Below are 18,429 nucleotides of genomic sequence, written 5' to 3'. Positions count from 1 at the left end.
CAAAAATACTGGATATTGAAAACTTCCTAAGCAAATACTCTCAAGGTATTATTATTATTATTTGCATAACTAATTCACTTTATTGTAATGATGGGGTGGTCATAATAATCTGGCTGGTCATAATAATCTGGCCACTCGGTGTATAGTAAATATTTCTCTGTGACTGGCTTTTCTTTACTTTTTACTTTTTAATTGAGGTATAATTGGCAAATAACATTATATTAGTTTCAGATATACAATATAATGATTTGATATTTGTGTATATTGTAAAATAATTACAACAATAAGTCTAGTTAACATTGTCACCATATATAATTACATTTTTTCTTGTGATGAGGACTTTTAAGATCTAATCTCTTATTAACTTTTTTTTTTTAAATTTCATTTTATTGATTCCAGAGCAGGATTACAGGGGAGAGAGAGAAACATTGATGTGAGAGAGCTACATCAATTGGTTGCCTCCATAGCTTGCTCCAACCAACTGCACCATATTGCCCAGGGCTAATCTCTTAGTAACTTTCAAATATGCAATAAAATATTATTAACTAGTGGCACAGTGCACGAATTCGTGCACGGGTGGGGTCCCTTGGCCTGGCTAGTGATCAGGGCTGATCGGGGCCATGGGAGGTTGGCCAGGGGGAGGGGCTGCAGGAGGTTGGCCAGCCAGAGGGAGGGGTTACGGGAGGTTGGCTAGGGAGAGGGGCTGTGGGAGGTTCTGATTGGGGCCATCAGGGCCTGATGGGGAGAGGGGCCGCAGGAGGTTGGCTATGGGAGTTCACTGACCACGGGGGAAGCTCCTGCATTGAGCGTCTACTCCCTGGTGGTCAGTGTGCATCATAGCGACTGGTCGACTGGTAGCTTAGGCTTTTATATATATAGATCATAGTCACCATATTGTATATTACACCCCCTTGACTTGTTTATATTATAGCTGGAAGTTTGTACCTTTTGATACCCATTTTGCCAAATCCCCACTCCCCACCTCTGACAACTATTAATCTTTTCTCTGTATCTATGAGCTCAGTTGTTTGTTTGTTTTTTAAGATTCTACATAAAAGTGAGACCATATGTTATTTTATCTTTCTCTGTCTGACTATTCACTTAGCATAGTGCCCTACGTCCATCCCTGCTACTGCCTGAGTCATACCAAAAATCAAGTCAGACAAAATTAGTAAAGCTGTCTGTCTCCTTAGTTTTCTGAGTGAGATACACTCCTATTTTTATTTATGTCTAATAGATAACATGGAAAGGACAATTTAAAAATATATTTCTATTATCTATAATTTTTGAAATTGCACTCATTGATGTTAAAGGTTCTATATGAATACAGACCTCTAGCCAATAACTCATTGTTAACAGTCCAATAACTTTGCATCTTTCCTGTTTCATTAACAATTTTTAAAGTGGTAAAATATCACTAGGAAAATTATTTAAATTTCAATCTCACAAAGGCCAGGTTGATACTTAATGAGTTATAAAACAAACAAACAAAAAGAGAAAGTAAAGTAATTTACATATCTAATTTTTTTCAAATTTCTTAAAATGCCAATATTAAAGGTAGAAAGTTCTGAAACATGAATTTAAAACCTTTATTCTCTACAGTTTTATGGTAAGCATGTCATTTTTCTCTAGGGTATGTAGTTACTTTATAATATATGCAAAACATGGGTATATGAGGTCTGGCTCAGATATTTTCTAATTTACCTAAATAACATTGTTTGCCTTTGGAACTTACATAGCTTCCTATTGACAAAGATTCTCTCCTTGACCAAACTTTAGGCTCCTTCAAGCCCTCTCCTCAGCTGCTCCCAACAACCTTTATTCTTTCCAGTCTCTGCCCAATTTTAACAAGAACATTGATAAATAAGTCAGTTTAGCAAGAATCTCCCACCCTTTATATCTGAAATCACCCTGGCCTGACAAGTTGGTTTAGTCAGAAATTTTCTTTTCTACCTGATGGTTCCTCTTACTTTTCCATCAACTGAACTGTCCCTTGCTCCTTGACTATAAATCCCCACTTTTCCTTGTATTCAGAGTTGAGCCCAATCTCTTTCCCCTATTCAAAAACCCCATTATGGTTGTTCCCCTGAATTCTTTAAGAATTCTATGAGAAGTGTCAGAATGAATTTTTCTTTAACACTGACCAAATAGTACACTTGCTGGCAGGGGAAGAGACTTTCCTCAGAAGATAAAGAATGAGATCCTTTCTCTGGGACAGTGTGATTCTTAAGAAATGTCACTATAAGAAATTCTTCACTTGAAGGTAGGCAGCCAGTAAAGATGCGAAATCACAGTGAGCTCAGTAGAGGATATGCCTGAAGTGCATATCATTACCAGTATCCATAGGGCAAAGTCTTCCCATTTCCTAGTCAAAAGCAATGTACACAGCTACATGTCCAAAGACCACTTTCTTGATATATTATTTTGACTGAGGTGCGTAACTGGCTAAAACAGTGTTAAAACTGTTTCATGTTAAAAACCTCTGGGTCATGATTTGAAGCCTTAATCTGTGTGGTAGGATAAATGCAAGAAGTCTTTTAGAAGACTCTTGTATGCCATAGGCACTGGCTTAGACACCTAAAAACAAAGTTTTTTATTTGTTTGGCTTTCTAAATAAATAAGGGCTAACTAACACCTTGATCAATGGTATGTCAAGGCAGATGACCTGTATTTAATAGACAAAATCTAATAACTGTTTTTCAGGCATTTGCCCCAAGCTCCATCTCAAATTCCCTGCCACTCAAAATCCCTAGTCCAGAGCCAGAAGAAGGCTTTTTCACAGCTTGCTTAAATATTCATTTTAAATATAGAGCAAGAAGTATTTTTCCCCCCTTGTATTAACCTTAGAAAACAAAAAAGGCAATCTATTTTTAAAAACTGTATTAAAGGAAATAGAAAAATGTTCTTTTAGGATTGTTTCTTAATCTCTCTCTACCCCCTTTCATTTAAAACATTTTCTCATTTTGCCTCCTGAAAATATACATGGCTTTTCTGAGCCTATTGCCTTTCCAAGTTTCTTAAAACCAACTGATAACCAACTAACCAAACAACCCACCTGCCCAGCATATAACCAAGCAACCAACCCAGCTTAGCAAGTATTCTGTGAATCCATCTATCCAGGCAGGTGCTAGGCGTTTGTTTAGATCTGTCCTACGTCATTGATGTTCTAAGTCAAACATATCTATGGCTACTGAATGAAATTCCCTTTTATAAATGAACCTTCTTCATTTTTGCCTATTTCAGTCTATTTTTCCTTTTGATCCATATTGAGCTACTAAAACCTTCCTTCTTTCCTTTTCCAAAGAGGAATAAACAGTATAAGTTTAAAATACATTGTTTTACATGAATGGCCTGTCAATGAGGTAGGGCAGTGGGAATGATTTTCCCTGGGTACAGGTAATAAAGTGGCCCATTTGTCTGTAAAATAATTTAGGCAATAATAAAGACAATTAAAAGTTGGTTTACTTTTTACTACCACCATGGGATGGTGACCTAAATGTCAGTGATAAAATATTCCTCCCTGAAGGGGAGGGCCACTCGCACTCCTCCCCCAACTTATCACACTCCCATATTGCACTGTTAATTAACAAAGGGCTCTTTTGCAATTCTCCTTTGGATTAGCATGATAGTCTTTGGCTGTATGACTCCCAAAAGTGGGAGATTTGGTAAAAGTGAGTGAAACCTTAAAGTTCCCATGTCTAATAGTATTATTTGTGGGACAGAGTGAGGGCCTGTTCTTTTTTCATATTTGCTTCAAGTTTTCAGAGCTACTGGGATTCTGTAAACACTACAGTCAGTCAGCGAGAGACCAGGAGATGAAGAAAGAAATGATCAATAATTTTACTAAGCCTTCGGTGAACTAAAAGAAAACCCAAGTCTTTCTTATCTATCCTATTCTCAAGGGACTTTAACTGTCATTTTATATATCACAACTGATAATTCCCTTAGAATTCTCTGCCTAGAGAGGTAGGATTTACTTTTTTAAAAATCTTGAAATAAGAAATGACATTCCTGTGAAAATTAGTCTATGGAATTCACAACACATTATCTTTGTTCAGGCTACCGATCCCCCAATCTACCTTGGGTCAAGTCCTCTAAAGCCTGGTACTTTAGCTTTCCCTTTAATTCTGTGACTTTCTCATACCTTTCCAATGAATTTGCTTTTTGCTTAATTTAGACATAGTCACTACCTGTGGTTTGCAATAAAACCCCCAATTTGATATATTTACATATATCCCGATCATGCTTAATCTTTATAATAACCTTGGAGGTGAGGTGAAAAAAAAATGATTCTTAGATGTTCAAGTTATTTATTCTTGGTTGAATAGATAGTTAATGGCAGAATTATAATACAAATTCAGACTTGTTAGGATTTGTGTCTTCCTTTCATCCTATATAATAAAGTGGTAACATGCAAATTAACCCTCATGCCCTCACAAGATAGCTGCCTATGTCCAGGCCAGTGGAGGGGGGAGGGGGGCGGTTAGTGAGGGACGACCAAATGACTGAACAAGCAGGCTGCGTGGGGCGACCAGGCCAGTAGGGGGGTTAGTGAGGGATGACCAAATGACTGAACAAGCAGGCTGCGTGGGGTGAACAGGCTGGTGGGGGGGGGGGTAGTTTGGGGGTGACCAGGCTGGCAGGGGGAGCAGTAAGAGGCAAACAGACCAGTGGGGGGGGTAATTAGGGGTGACCAGGATGGCAGGGGGTGCAGTTGGGGGTGACCAGGCTGGCAGGGGGCAGTTGGGGGCATTTAGGCTGGCAGGGGGGCAGTGAGGGGCAACTAGGCTGGCAGGGGGCCAGTTGGGGGCAATCAGGCTGGCAGGGGGGGCAGTTAGGGGTGACCATGCTGGCAGAAGGCGGCAGTTGGAGGTGACCAGGCCAGCTGGGGGGGCAGTTAGGATGACCAGGCCAGCAGGGGGGGGCAGTTATTGGTGATCAGGCTGGCACGCAGAGTCAGTGAGGGGCGATCAGGCTGGCACGCAGAGTCAGTGAGGGGCGATCAGGCTGGCGGGGGGAGGGCAGTTAGGGGCTACCAGGCAGGCAGGTGAGCGATTAGGAGCCAGTGGTCCAGGATTGTGAGAGGGATGTTCGACTGCCGGTTTAGGCCCGATCCCTAGGATCGGCAGTCTGGCATCCCCCAAAAGGTCCCAGATTGGAGTGGGTGCAGGCTGGGCTGAGAGGGCTTCCCCCCCATACACGAATTTCATGCACTGGGCCTCTAGGATACTACAAAATCTTAGAAGTTCATTCTTCAGGGACATAGGTTGTTTGACTCTCAGAGAGACCCCAACCAGGAACATTCCTTGTAGTCCCATTCATTATGACCATCCACCCATTTATTCACTTAACAAGTCCCTGAATACAATGGACCCTTGAACAACATGGGTTTATAGAGCATGGGTCCACATATTGCTGGATTTTTTTTTCATCAAATACTGTAAATGTATTTTCTCTTATTATTTTCTTAATAATATTTTCCTTTCTCTAGCTTGTTTTACTGTAAGGATACAGAACATAATGCATATAACATACAAAATATGTATTGATTGATTTTATGTTATTGGTAAGGCTTCCAGTTAACAGTAGGCTATCAGTAGTTAAGTTTTTATGGAGTCAAGAATTATACTTGAATTTTCAACTTCATGGGGTCAGTGTCCCTAACCCTAGCAATGTTCAAGGGGTCAACTGTATATAAGAAGTTCAAGGTGCATCATTAAGAACAGGGGATACAAAGCTGGCTCAGCCAGTCACTTCCATCAGGTTGTTCACATTCCTCTGAAAAGCTGACTGTTCAGTTAATAGACTTAATATAAGAATCAGATAAATTTAAGCAATGTAGAAAAGAACAGAGTATAATATAAAGCCATATGGTTCTGACAGGATAAGAATAACTCAGCTCATTAAATTAGAAAGAGTTTCTACTCGATTTAAGCCAACAATTGGGTAATTCTTCACTGCAATGATTTCTAGACACACACAGAGAGAAAAGAGATTATTTACTGTCTTTAAAATAAACAAAAAAATGATGAAATAATCTAGTTTCCTAAATTCTAATCCTCAGCTTACCTCCCTCAAGATTTCTCTCTATATCTGCACACCAGCTAATATATACTTTAAATCAACTTTTATTTATTGCTTTAAAATATTTTAAAGAAAACTCTATATTGCTACTTTCAATAAAAAACTGAAATCCTATAAATAGAAAATAACTATGCAAATAAATACAGTGAAACAAAATTAATAAATTTCATCTAGATAGCATTGCATTGGGAAGCTCTGAGTCTGACTTGATCTGCTCCTGGTTGAAAAGGAAGATTAGCAACTGCTTGGCAGGTGTTAAAGACCTACTAGCTCCACACTAATTTTTCTCCTGGAAATAATCAGAAGGATGGAAAGAGAACCTGAACAGAAGTAGTTTTCTCATTACATGATTCACTGCTATTGAATACTGTATTTGCATCCCACCAAACCACATCTTGCAAACCATAGTGTTCCAGTTACTTGAGGACATATAGTGAGGTAAGGGAATATGGATGTATTACATGTGTAGAGAAGTGATGGAAGCAGCTTCTAAGTCTGCAACTGATATTTTATTCATTCACTCAACAAGTGATATGTATTAAGTACCTCCTATGTGTCAGTCACTGTGCTCTGGGGATCCAATGGTAAGACCCACACTTCCAAAAGAAAATAAATTAGGTAAACATGAAGAACATAATTAAATAAGCAATCCCAATAAATGCTAAGTGCTAGACTCATAGGGACAGAGGTCATTTTCATGTCTCAACAGGCCAACCATTCATTCAGAATTTCTAGAAGTCTTATTGTCTATTTTAAGCGGTCAATTTCTCTCTTTTGTGAATGAGCACCAGTTGAAAAGTAGCTTTCATGTGAGGAACGGAAATCAGTAGGCACTTGAAGGATAGAAGGACAAAAGAGCTAAGTGTGCTGTGAAGTGGAAAGAATAAAGTGGGCATCAGAAAGGACATTAGAGATTGGTCTAATCTTTTCCTTTTCTAGGAAATAGGGGCCTAAGATTTCTTTAACTTTTTTATTGAATTTATTGGGATATTGGTCAATACAATTATATAGATTTCAGAGGTATGATTTCTTAAATCCAATCCCACATTCTTTGTACTATTTGATATATTGAGAGTTAAGGATATTTAGTTTTTCCAAAAAGATAATCTGAAGCATTCCCAGTAAATAAGTACAGCCCTCTTCAAAAGGAAATAAAATGGAGAGCATGTAGTAGATAGCACACAATCGCATTTAAAGAAAGTTGGAAGGGGATACATTTAAAGACAAATATAACACATATTATGGCAACTAAGATAAATTGTGGGATGAGCCACATTAAAATACTTTTATTGAGAAAAACTTACAGTCTTATTGTGGCTTATTGTGGCAGCCGAATCAGCTTTACAGCCGATCAGAATCAAGGGTTTCCTCTATAGAACTACAATTTTATCCTCCAGGAGAAACATTTTCTGTCCTAAGATTTTTGGCACCACGACATTGAGAAAACGGGGAAAGAGGGGCAGGGGAGGCCCTGGAATCATTTCCAGCCAGCCCTAGTTTTTGTGGCTAGTAATTTATTTTATTGCTTCTTTATTCCTCATATTTGTCAGATACACTTTAAAACGTAGGTGGCTTTGAAATGAAGTATAAGGTAATTTACAGTACTGTATTCTCCCATTTACTAGAACATATTGGTCAAGGAGGAAAGCCAGAAACACTATTTTTTTTCTTCAATTTGACCCACAGAATATCAGCAGGCTTACTCCAGGACAGGGAACCTGAGAATGGAGGACAGTAGTTTTAGTCAAATAAGCATATGACTGAGTTGTATTACATAAGGTTTTTTGGTAGCTCTGCACCTGCATTATTATTTTAACTGTATTTACTCTTGTTCCTAGCTAGTCCATACCGTTTTGCATTCATTCTAAATTTATTTTTATTCAGAATTAACCTTTCTAATACCAATGGCACATTTGGTTAAAGCATGCTATTCAAATTCAGCTATATTAAATATTTTCCTAGGGAATCCTAAATTTATTGCCTCAAAAATAAAAAATATAGATCAAATTCAGCTATATTAAATATTTTGCCAGGGAATCCTAAATGTATTGCCTCAAAAATAAAAAATATAGATCATTTTATTATTAAATCCTTGAAATTAAACCATTTAATTGGCTGACACAGCTTGCAATTACATGCTAAGCCAAACACTCTGATCCTCCCATGATGATGAAAACTAAAAAACCATACTAACCTGTGAAGCTTGAGAGTGACAGTTCCATAAACAGTAGCAAAACCGAGAAGACGGACCCATCTTAGGAGAATGCAACGAAATGTGCTCGGCTCAAAGTATAAAATAACAACCTGCAGGATGAGAAGAGAAAGAAAGAAACCTTAGGATCAACTGATGACCCACAGACTAAAATCAATATTTCATAATCTGATGTTTAATACATATAAATGGTAACATAAGTACACATCCATTTAATTAAAACTTTAAAATATTATTTGGATCATTCATTGGACAAGTTAGAGAGCTATGGAATCTTCCTATTGCTTTCAAATCAATTCTAAATTATTTAATTCGAACTTTTAGCAGTTTCTAGTAATTGTTTCTAAGTCTTTGGTATGTCAAAACTTAATTCTTTTTACTCTCTAAGATGGGACAACCAGGCTAGTTTCCATTGTCTGTCTTCCATCTGAAACCTTTCACATTCCTGCCTCCACACTTCTGGCAACACCCATCCCGGTGTGAAATAGCCCTGAGAGGTTAGCCTGTAGGGCACACCCCCAATCAGTCCACCGCTCCATAATTATTACTTCACTTAGTACTTGGTTCAACCACTTTGCTAACTTCTTGCTTCTTACTCCAGAGTTCTCATTCCGCAAACATGAATGAAGCATTTACTATGAGACAGGAACTATACAGATGCTCTGGATACAAAGGCAATGCGAATGGGAAGAGAGACATATAAACAAGAAACTGCATTAAAGTAGCATAGGTACTGTGCTAAACACCTCTGCAAGTTCAGTGGGACACAAAGAAACAAGTGGCCAATTCCGGGGCATGGCCAAAAGGCATATTCAAGGCGGGGCAAAAGTAAGTTTATAGTTGTTTGTATGGGAAATAATACAATTAATAAATTATTCAATAACTAACAAATAATATACAAGAATTAACTCTGCTTCATGTAATCACAACTGTAAACCTACTTTTGCCCCACGCTGTATAAGCAAGGCACTGCATGTTTTACCTTTCAGATGCTGCCCCCTGGTTTTGAGCCAGCCCGCATAGAATAGGAATTGGTTTGGCCTGTGGAAGGAGTCTTATGCAGTGCCGAAGGATTAATGCTGTTGAAAATGTAGGCTTATACTTTTCTGCTTGACGCAGCTGGCTTGAACTGATTTTGTTGAAAGCAAGGACATCATAACAGAAAAATATACCAATTCCTAAACCCCAGAGTGTTATTTTGGCTTTGCATCCCAAAGATCTGAATATCGGAAAACATAAAGCATAACTTGGGACATGGGTTGAGTGCTGACAATTTCTTGCTGATGTCTTGCAAATGAAGTCCAGTCTCCAGCAGTGCCAAGAATGATATTCCCTAAAATTCCATGCTGGTATTTCTTAAATGTTTCTACTATATGAAGATATGAAACTAAGTGTTGTCAATATTAGGGTTAAATTCTCAAGGAGTAGAAAAAATACTGAGCAAAAGTGTCAGAAATAAATGAAAGAAAGGTAAACATAAGTGTGAACAGAAGATAATGTTCCTTTGTGTATATATGGTATTTGTTCTTATTTTTCTAATTCACTAGTTACCTGCTGAACACCCAGGTAAAGATTTAATTTTAGAATTTAATCTACCAGAAAATGGATATAAAAACCTTTCTTTTATTAACTATTTTCAGAAAACAAGTTTAAGCTCTGTAACTTTGTGTTGCTTTATTTTAGCTCATGTATTTTTGACAGAGTTCCTTTCACAATAGACGAATATTAATTATGAGTTCTGCAAAGTAAGTTGTATTGTTTACTAAGGAATTTGAGCTAAAGAAAGAAGAGAAAGCTTAGGGGAAAAACAAATAGGGAAAACTTAAAAGAATTTTAAGGGATTGAGGGAGCATATGCATTCCTTCTTACGGCAGAGAGACATGACAGATTGGGAACTAGAGAGATAGGGACCTAGTGTTGAGAACTAGAAATGGCTTTAGAGATTATTCTAGCACAGTGGATTCTGGGGATTGCAAAATCCTGTAACTTATTGTGAAGTTTTCTACTGCACACTTAACAGTGAATAAGAGAAGGTGAACAACTATAACATAGAAGTTGGCATAACTTTTTATTTTGAAAGAAAGAATTGCTCTTGAATTGTATGGGGACTACTAATATAGCTTCAAACTTTTATTTCACACTTGAAGAATTTGTGAAATTTTTACTGTAAATGAAAGACTGAGTTGATCAGATATGAAATAAAAAACTTTTAGCATCCATAGATAAGATGCAAGTATAAAAATTAATAAAAAAATAAAATCCAGTGAACTTAATAAAATGTATTATTAGAAACAGTTCAAAAAATAGTAAAAATTCTAATTTTGCAATGTGATGGTTAACACAGGTTCTGAATCCAGTCACCTGAGTTCCAATCCTGGCTTTCTTCTTTATTAGCCACGTGACTTTGACAAATTATATGGCATTGTCTTGCTATGCTTCAGTTTTCCCACTTACAAAATGAACACAACAATGCTTCTATATGAGACTGTTTTGAAGTTTAAATGCAATAAACACTGTGTCTGTTATAGTGAATGTTCAATAAGTATTGGCTAATATTATCAGGAGAGTTGATTTATGTAAGTTGTGTTTTAAACGTTCCATTTTCCTTGGACTATAATTCCATATCATCTCAATAAATTATTATCTGATCATTCTAGCCAATCCTTTTGAATTCCTATAATCACTTTTTGAGTATATACTTTTTCTATATTACCTTATATTACAGTTATCTATATGAGTGTCTCCTTGAATCAAATGTAAAATCAGAGAAGGCACACTTCTCCATATATTCGGTGTGCTTTACACACAGAAAATTTATATAATTAAATTTTTAAAAAATATATTTATTCATTTTTTACAGAGAGGAAAGGAGAGGGATAGAGAGCCAGAAACATCAATGAGAGAGAAACATTGATCAGCTGCCTCCTGCACGCCCCCCACTAGGGATGTGCCCGCAACCAAGGTACATGCCCTTGACCAGAATCGAACCCAGGACCCTTGAGTCCGCAGGATTTTTTACAGAGAGGAAAGGAGAGGGATAGAGAGCCAGAAACATCAATGAGAGAGAAACATTGATCAGCTGCCTCCTGCACACCCCCTACTAGGGATGTGCTCGCAACCAAGGTACATGCCCTTGACCAGAATCGAACCCGGGACCCTTGAGTCTGCAGGCCGATGCTCTATCCACTGAGCCAAACCTGTTCTGGCTATAATTGAATTTTTGCTCAATGACTTATTTTAGCTAATTTAATAAAGAAAATGTTATCTTCAAAATAAACTACTTGAAATGTCCAATTAGTATTCACTAATCATTGTGATTCTAATTCATATATTCACTATTAATTTACCCTGTGTGAGGCAGTAAGAGATAAAGAAGTTATAAAAACACATCAGGTGTGGATTTGGCCCTCATTATAATTTAGAAGAGTAGATATTACATGTAAATGATAAAAATAATGGCATGATCATACCAATATTTATACAGTATTACTGCCAGACACTAAAGCATTTTGGGGCATAATTTATTCACTTAATCCTCACACTACCTTATAAGGTAGGGAGTTTTATTTTACAGAAAAGGAATGAGGCACAGAGAATTGAAGTGATGTGCTCAGGGTCACACAGGTAGGAAGTGTTGGAACTAGGATTTGAATCCAGGCATTTTGGTTCTAGAGTTCATGCTCATTAATGGCTACACCTTTGCCTCTCTCTAAATTGTTCTACTCAGTGGGGGAGATGACAAAGGCTATCTATCATGTTGTGAATCTAGTCATACTGAGAATTCAGAGAAAAGGAAAATTACCCTCAGTGGAAAGATGTAAAATTATCCTGGAGGGTGGATATTTGGGTAAGAACATGGAGAGAAAACAGGCTTAAGCAGATAAGAAAGAGAAAAGGGGAAGGGAGTCCAAGACAAAGGCTGGTTGTGGGAAAGCTTTAGAATGTGGAGGGTGTGGCTCCAGCAGGAAGACATAAAAGGGAGGACTGAAAATCAAGCTTTGAAACAGAGACGGGGTCAGTGCATTGTCAGCTTTGAGTAGCATGCTGAGGAATCAGATTTTATTTTATAAGCTGACATGCCATTAACTTCTCTGAGTTGATATCAGAAGTGTTCCAGGTTGTTAGCTGGCAGCAGCATAAGGAGGAATGGTTGGCTACAAGAGGGGAAAATACTGAAGGTGAAAAGATGAGTTTGGGAAAATAAAACCACCCCAAAATCAAACTGTAGGGAAAACGTAAAGGAAACTTAACTGATGTGGTGAGAATGGGAATTCAGTTATTCATGGGAACAGAGGAAAGAAGGTGCTGAATCAAGAAAATTGTGACACTGATTATTTGTTGAGGCAAAAAAGAATAAAGTGTCAAAGACAATGTGAAGGTTTTAGGCCTTGGTGACTGGGAAGATGATTGTGTTTGGAAAGAAATATATATATAGTGGCTAAGTCTGGGGAAAATTCTGATATCTCTGCTTAGAAACCTCTCCACCCCTAGCTCATCCTTCATGTCTCAGCTCAGGATTGGCATCCATGACTCTTCCCATCAATCCCTACACTAAGAAAGGTTTTCATCTTATCTGCATGTTATTTACTTGTATGAAATTCTGAGCTTTCCTTCATCACATTCATCAACTCTATTTTGAATAATTCTGTAATTCATTTGTTGAATGTGTCTTACTAGCTAGTTTGTAAGTTGTATGAGAACAAGGATTGTAACTATCTTATTCATGATTGCTTGTCCATCCCCTAGTATTGTACCTGGCAATAGTAGGTAACCAATAAATGTATGTAGAATAAATGAGGTAAAAAAAATGAATATGAGAAGGAGAGAGGAAGTGAGAAAGGATAGAGAGAGTCCATTTTTGGATATACTGAGTGAAAGTTGTCTATGCAACATCTAATCCAAATCTAGCTTTGTAGTAGTTAATACACTCTGTAGTGAGAAAAATAAAAGACTAAGAAGTTTCGTGTCTTTCAAATCCCAATATCTAATTTTTTCTTATTAAATATAATTTACATAAATGTATAGTTTAACTAATTCTTATAAAATACATATTCATTCCCAAATTCTAAGTTAAAGCACATTTTATCATAAGACCTTGGTAGGAGAAGAAATGAAAAAAAACTAATCTACTGACCTGAAGAATTTATAAATGATGATGATAATACTAAAATAGCTGCCATTTTTATGTACCACTAATAATAGCTACTTATGCCTTCTCCCATCACTGATCACTATGCCAGATACATTATTTATACAGGGTGGGGCAAAAGTCAGTTTACAGTTGTATGTATGGAAAATAATACAATAATTAATAAATAATAATACAAGAATAAACTCCTTGTTTCATGTACTCACAACTGTAAATTTACTTTTGCTCCACCCTGTATTTAGGGTCCAAATACCTTTTTTGAAAATTGATTTCAGAGACAGGAAGGGAAAGAGAGATAGAAACATCAATGATGAGAGAGAATCATTGATTGGCTGCCTCCTGCACACTCCACACTGGGAATGGAGCCCACAACCCAGGCATGTGCCCTGACCCAGAACTGAACTGTGACCTCCTAGTTCACAGGTCAAATGCTCAACCCACTGAGCCATGCCAGCCTGGCACAAATACTTTTTAATACCCTCATTTTAAATATTAACAGACTAATGAGGTTAATTCAATTTCCCTTGGTTATCAAATACTAACTTTTTAAATCAGAACCTATAAAACCTTTCTTTACTGAAAGAATTGCCTAAGGTATATTTTCAAAGTAAATATTTCAAGGGAAAACTTTCCTCATTCTCTTTCCAATACTAGAGGCTAATGATAGATACAAAGATATTCTATTTAACGTGTGAAAAGCAGGATATAAGTGTACCAATTCGGTCATTAAGTAACCTACAGACCTAGTGCATATATAGTCAATAGATGAATTAGCACAGGGTGTAGGTTTGGGAGGGGAGTGAGAGGAAAAGAGACTCATTCAGGGTCAGCAGGAGGAAGTGTGTTGCACCAAACACCACCACTCTTCTTTTATCTTTAACAGTCCTTTTGGGAATTCACTATAATTTGCCTCGAGGTTTGTTCCCCCTTTCTGCTTGAGAGTAAGGCTCGAAGTGTGAAGGTCTAAGGTGGATGTATCTCTATGTATGTTTTAAGGATTTGGTTCTGCAACTCTGGAAGGTTTTTTAGCTTCTTACAAAATACAGATGGTCCTAGTGGTGGAATACTCTGGGCATTGTGTTTTAAAAAAGCATTGCTGTTTTGGAGGCAGCCTTCCAAGCCTTTGCCTCATTGCAAACAAATCTGCACAGATTATCCATCCATTTCAGCATATGTAATTTTTTAGCTAATTTTGAGGTCAGCTTGATTGCCTATATTCTTTGTATACTGAACATAGCTAATCGGGAAGAAAAGAGAATCCACAAAATAAAATAATATAAGCCTTTTCAAATATGCACAAAATGGACCATTATTAAATAGAATAGCTTTCTTTTGCAAATAATAGACACAACATCAGTGATAGAAACTTAACCTCTTCGATGGCTGCTCATAGAACAAGGTCCAGTGATTTTAGAAGAGGAATGCTTAGGAGGTAGAATGGTCAGACCAGCACAATTCAATGCTGTTCCCAGTTCTCCGGGAGTAAAAGGTCTGAGGCTCTTGTGTTTGGCCTGATATTGTAAGGATCTCAGCAACAGTTTCCAATAGTGTTTGACACAGCAGTTCTACTTTCCTGATTGACTCGCCAAGTGCTATTTGCTTCAGTTCACTGAAATTGGTTGTGAATTCAACCACTTTTATAGGTGAAGGAGGTGTTACATGCTTTGGGGTTTCTGTTGGTAGGTGTATGTGAACAGTTTTATTTATAAAAAAAGATTCCTGGGTAATGGGAGCGCAGTGACAGATCCCAGTGATGAGACATTTGTCAATGAAACTGTCCTTGATAAGGATTTGAAGGACTTCTGGGGCTTTAAGGACTCTCTTTACCACATCTGCAATGCCCTTCTGCTTCGTACAAGGGAGGTCCCACTAGTCAAATACTTTCCAGGTTTCTCACCCCTCTCAAGTTTACTGTGCTCCCAAAATCCTTACTGAACAAGAGGAGAATGAACAGATATCTTATCTCAATAAAGAGCAGTGAATAAAGGTACACTTGGAAATAGCTAATATGAAAACCTAGTACTTAGTCTGTCCAGGTTTGCTATCTTTTGAAGTAGGGTGGCTGTAAATGAATCATTTAGGCAGAACTATATGTATATGAAAGCACTTGTAGACAGGATTTGCTTTAAAAATATATAGATGTGGCCCAATGGTTGAGCATCAACCAATGAACCAGGAGGTCAGGGGTTCAATTCCTGTTCAGGGCACATGCCCAGGTTGTAGGTTCAATCCCCAGTAAGCAGTGTGCAGGAGGCAGCCAATGATTCTCTCTCATCATTAATGTTTCTATCCTCTCCCTTCCTCTCTGAAATCAATAAAAAAAAACATTTTAAAAATATGTAGATTCGATGTCTTTGGGTTTATTACAAAATTATTATTTCTATATCTGGCAAGAGATATGATCCATGCAAGAAAATATTTAGGATGGAAATGCATGCCCTATAAATGTTTAACTAATTATCTAAAGTTGGATACAAACAGCAAAATATTAAAAAAGCCCTGGCAAGTTTTTCTCAATGGTTAGAGCATCAGCACTCAGACCGAAGGGTCATGAGTTCAATCCCGGTCAAGGGCATATACTCCAGTTGCAGGTTCCCTAGCCCAGTAGGGGCACATGTGAGAGACAACCAATCGATGTGTCTTTCTCATATTAATATTTCTCTCTCTCTTTCTCTCCCCTTCCTCCCTCCCTTCCACTCTCTCTGTAGAAATCAGTGGAAAAAATATCCTCGGGTGAGGATTAAAAAAATAAAATAAAAAATACTTAATACAACTTTACATTTATGAGGTTACCACAGACATGAAAGGGCTATGGTGATGACTATGTCTTTACACAACCATGGTCTTACCTATCACTTTGCACTTGGGTCCTATTACTATAAAGCAACAAAATAAGGGATAAATTAATAGACTAAAATGATAAAATAGTACAGGGATCCTCCCTTGTCTGTTTTTCCATCTCTCCACAAGAAAAGGTACTTGTGGAAATACCCATCCTAGCAAACATCTATATATATAAAAGGCTAAGTGACCGAACAACTGAACAATCAAACGACCGGTCGGCCAGTTGCTATGGTGCGCACTGAACACCAGGGGCAGAAACTCAAAGCAGGAGGGCTGCTCAGTGAGCTTACTGCGTGGTGGCAGCGGCAGGCACAGTGGAGTTGGGATGAGCAGAATAGTGCCTGCTGCTTCATGCACTACTACATCCCTTGGGGGATGTTGGACTGCCGGTTTCAGCCTGATCCCCGGATTGCGAGAAGGCGCAGACCAAGCTGAGAGACGCCACTGGTGCATGAATCCATGCACTGGGCCTCTGGTAATAAGCATAGAAACGCATGACTATTTTTGTGGTGAACTTTTACCACCTCAGTTTAAGTGTTCAAAAGAAATAGTTTTGGTCGATAATAAATTATGGTGCATGACTTATGATAGGAGATTATACCATCTTTGACAATCATGTTCTTAAAAATCTTAATGAATATGGGAAAGCTCTCAGAATTTATGTTAAGTGAAAAAAACAGGCAACACATATAATATATATATATATATATATGTATATATATATATATATGGTTATATATAATATATATTATATATATGGTTTAAAGTGTAATAGTGGTTATGCTTAAATTTTATTTGTATATATAAATATATATGTACACACATACACATCAATAAAAGTATACCTATTTCATATTTATTATTCTTAACCTATCCTAGAAAACAGGGCATGAAGGGGCTATGCATAAAAACCAATGGGGAAAACTGTATTGTTTCTATTAATAAGTCCATCCAAAAATATGCTATCTATAATTATATAAGAGCAAAAAACAAACAATGAAATAAAAAACTCTGAGGCTATTATTCTGCTTCCTATTTTCTCTCCTGATGCTTTTACAAACAAACTCCATGTTCTTCTAAGAGAAAAAAACACACTAGCAAGCAGAGTGGTGAGATTATGACCAAAGTATACAGTTAACATTTTCTTTTGTTAATATGAAAAAAAAAATGGGCACCTTACTGAAAACATGTATAAGCAATGTTGATTTTGAATAAATAGAAATATATACATTACATTTAATACATTTATGCTTAAGGTCATTACTGAGAGGTACTTATTTATTGCATTTTTTTCTTTATGCCTATGTTTCTCTCTCTCTCTCTCTCTCTCTCTCTCTCTCTTTCTTCTTCTTCTTCTTATAACAGTTCCTTTAGCATTTCTTGCAATGCTGGTTTGTGGTAATGAAAAAAAAATTCCTTTAACCTTTTTTTTTTTTTTGTCTAGGAAGCTCTTCATTTCACCTCCCATTTTGAATGATTGCCTTGCTAGATAGAGTAGTCTTGATTCCAGGTCCTTGCTTTTCACTACTCTGAATACTTCATGCCATTCCCTCCTGGCCTGTAGTGTTTCTGTTGAGAAATCAGCTGACAGTTTTATGGGAGCTCTCTTACTGCTTTTAAGATTCTCTCTTTGTCTTCAACATTTGCCATTTTAATTATGATGTGTCTTGGTCTGGGTCTCTTTGTGTTTCTCTTGACTGGGACCCTCTGTGCTTCATGACCTTGTGTGACATTTTCCTTTACCAGGTTAGGAAAGTTTTCTGTCATTATTTCTTCAGATAGGTTCTCTATCCCTTGCTCACTTTCTTCTCCCTCTGTTACCCCTGTGATGTGGTTATTGTTCCATTTCAGGTTACCCAAATGTTCCTTAAATTCTGCTCATGCTTTTTTAGTATTTTTTTTCTTTTTGCTGCTCAAATTGAGTGTTTATTTCTATCTTGTCTTCAAAATCACTGATATGATCCTCAGCTTCATCAAGCCAGCTTTTAATCTTTTTCAATGTATTCTTGATGTCAGTTATAGTATTCTTCATTTCTGCTTGGTTCTTATTCATGGTTTCTATGTACTTTTTCATGCTGATGTTGTTCCCACTAAGTTCCTTGTAATTTACCTAAGTTCTTTTTAATTATTACTAAATTCC

At 37.2% G+C, this 18,429-nt stretch overlaps 1 protein-coding gene across 1 annotated transcript in view; it reads right to left on the bottom strand.

The window, feature by feature from the left end:
• The window catches only part of GPR158 (G protein-coupled receptor 158), a 392,719-nt gene that overhangs the window by 47,593 nt on the left and 326,697 nt on the right, over nt 1–18,429 (bottom strand). The window contains exon 6 of the mRNA XM_059660955.1: nt 8,279–8,388. Coding sequence (XP_059516938.1) covers nt 8,279–8,388 — 110 coding nt within the window. The remainder of the gene's footprint in view (nt 1–8,278; nt 8,389–18,429) is intronic.

This window comes from Myotis daubentonii, chromosome 1, assembly GCF_963259705.1.
Source record: "Myotis daubentonii chromosome 1, mMyoDau2.1, whole genome shotgun sequence".
Taxonomy (NCBI): Eukaryota; Metazoa; Chordata; class Mammalia; order Chiroptera; family Vespertilionidae; genus Myotis; species Myotis daubentonii.
Note: the sequence above shows the minus strand (reverse complement) of the source record. Positions and strands in the feature narration are given on the sequence as shown.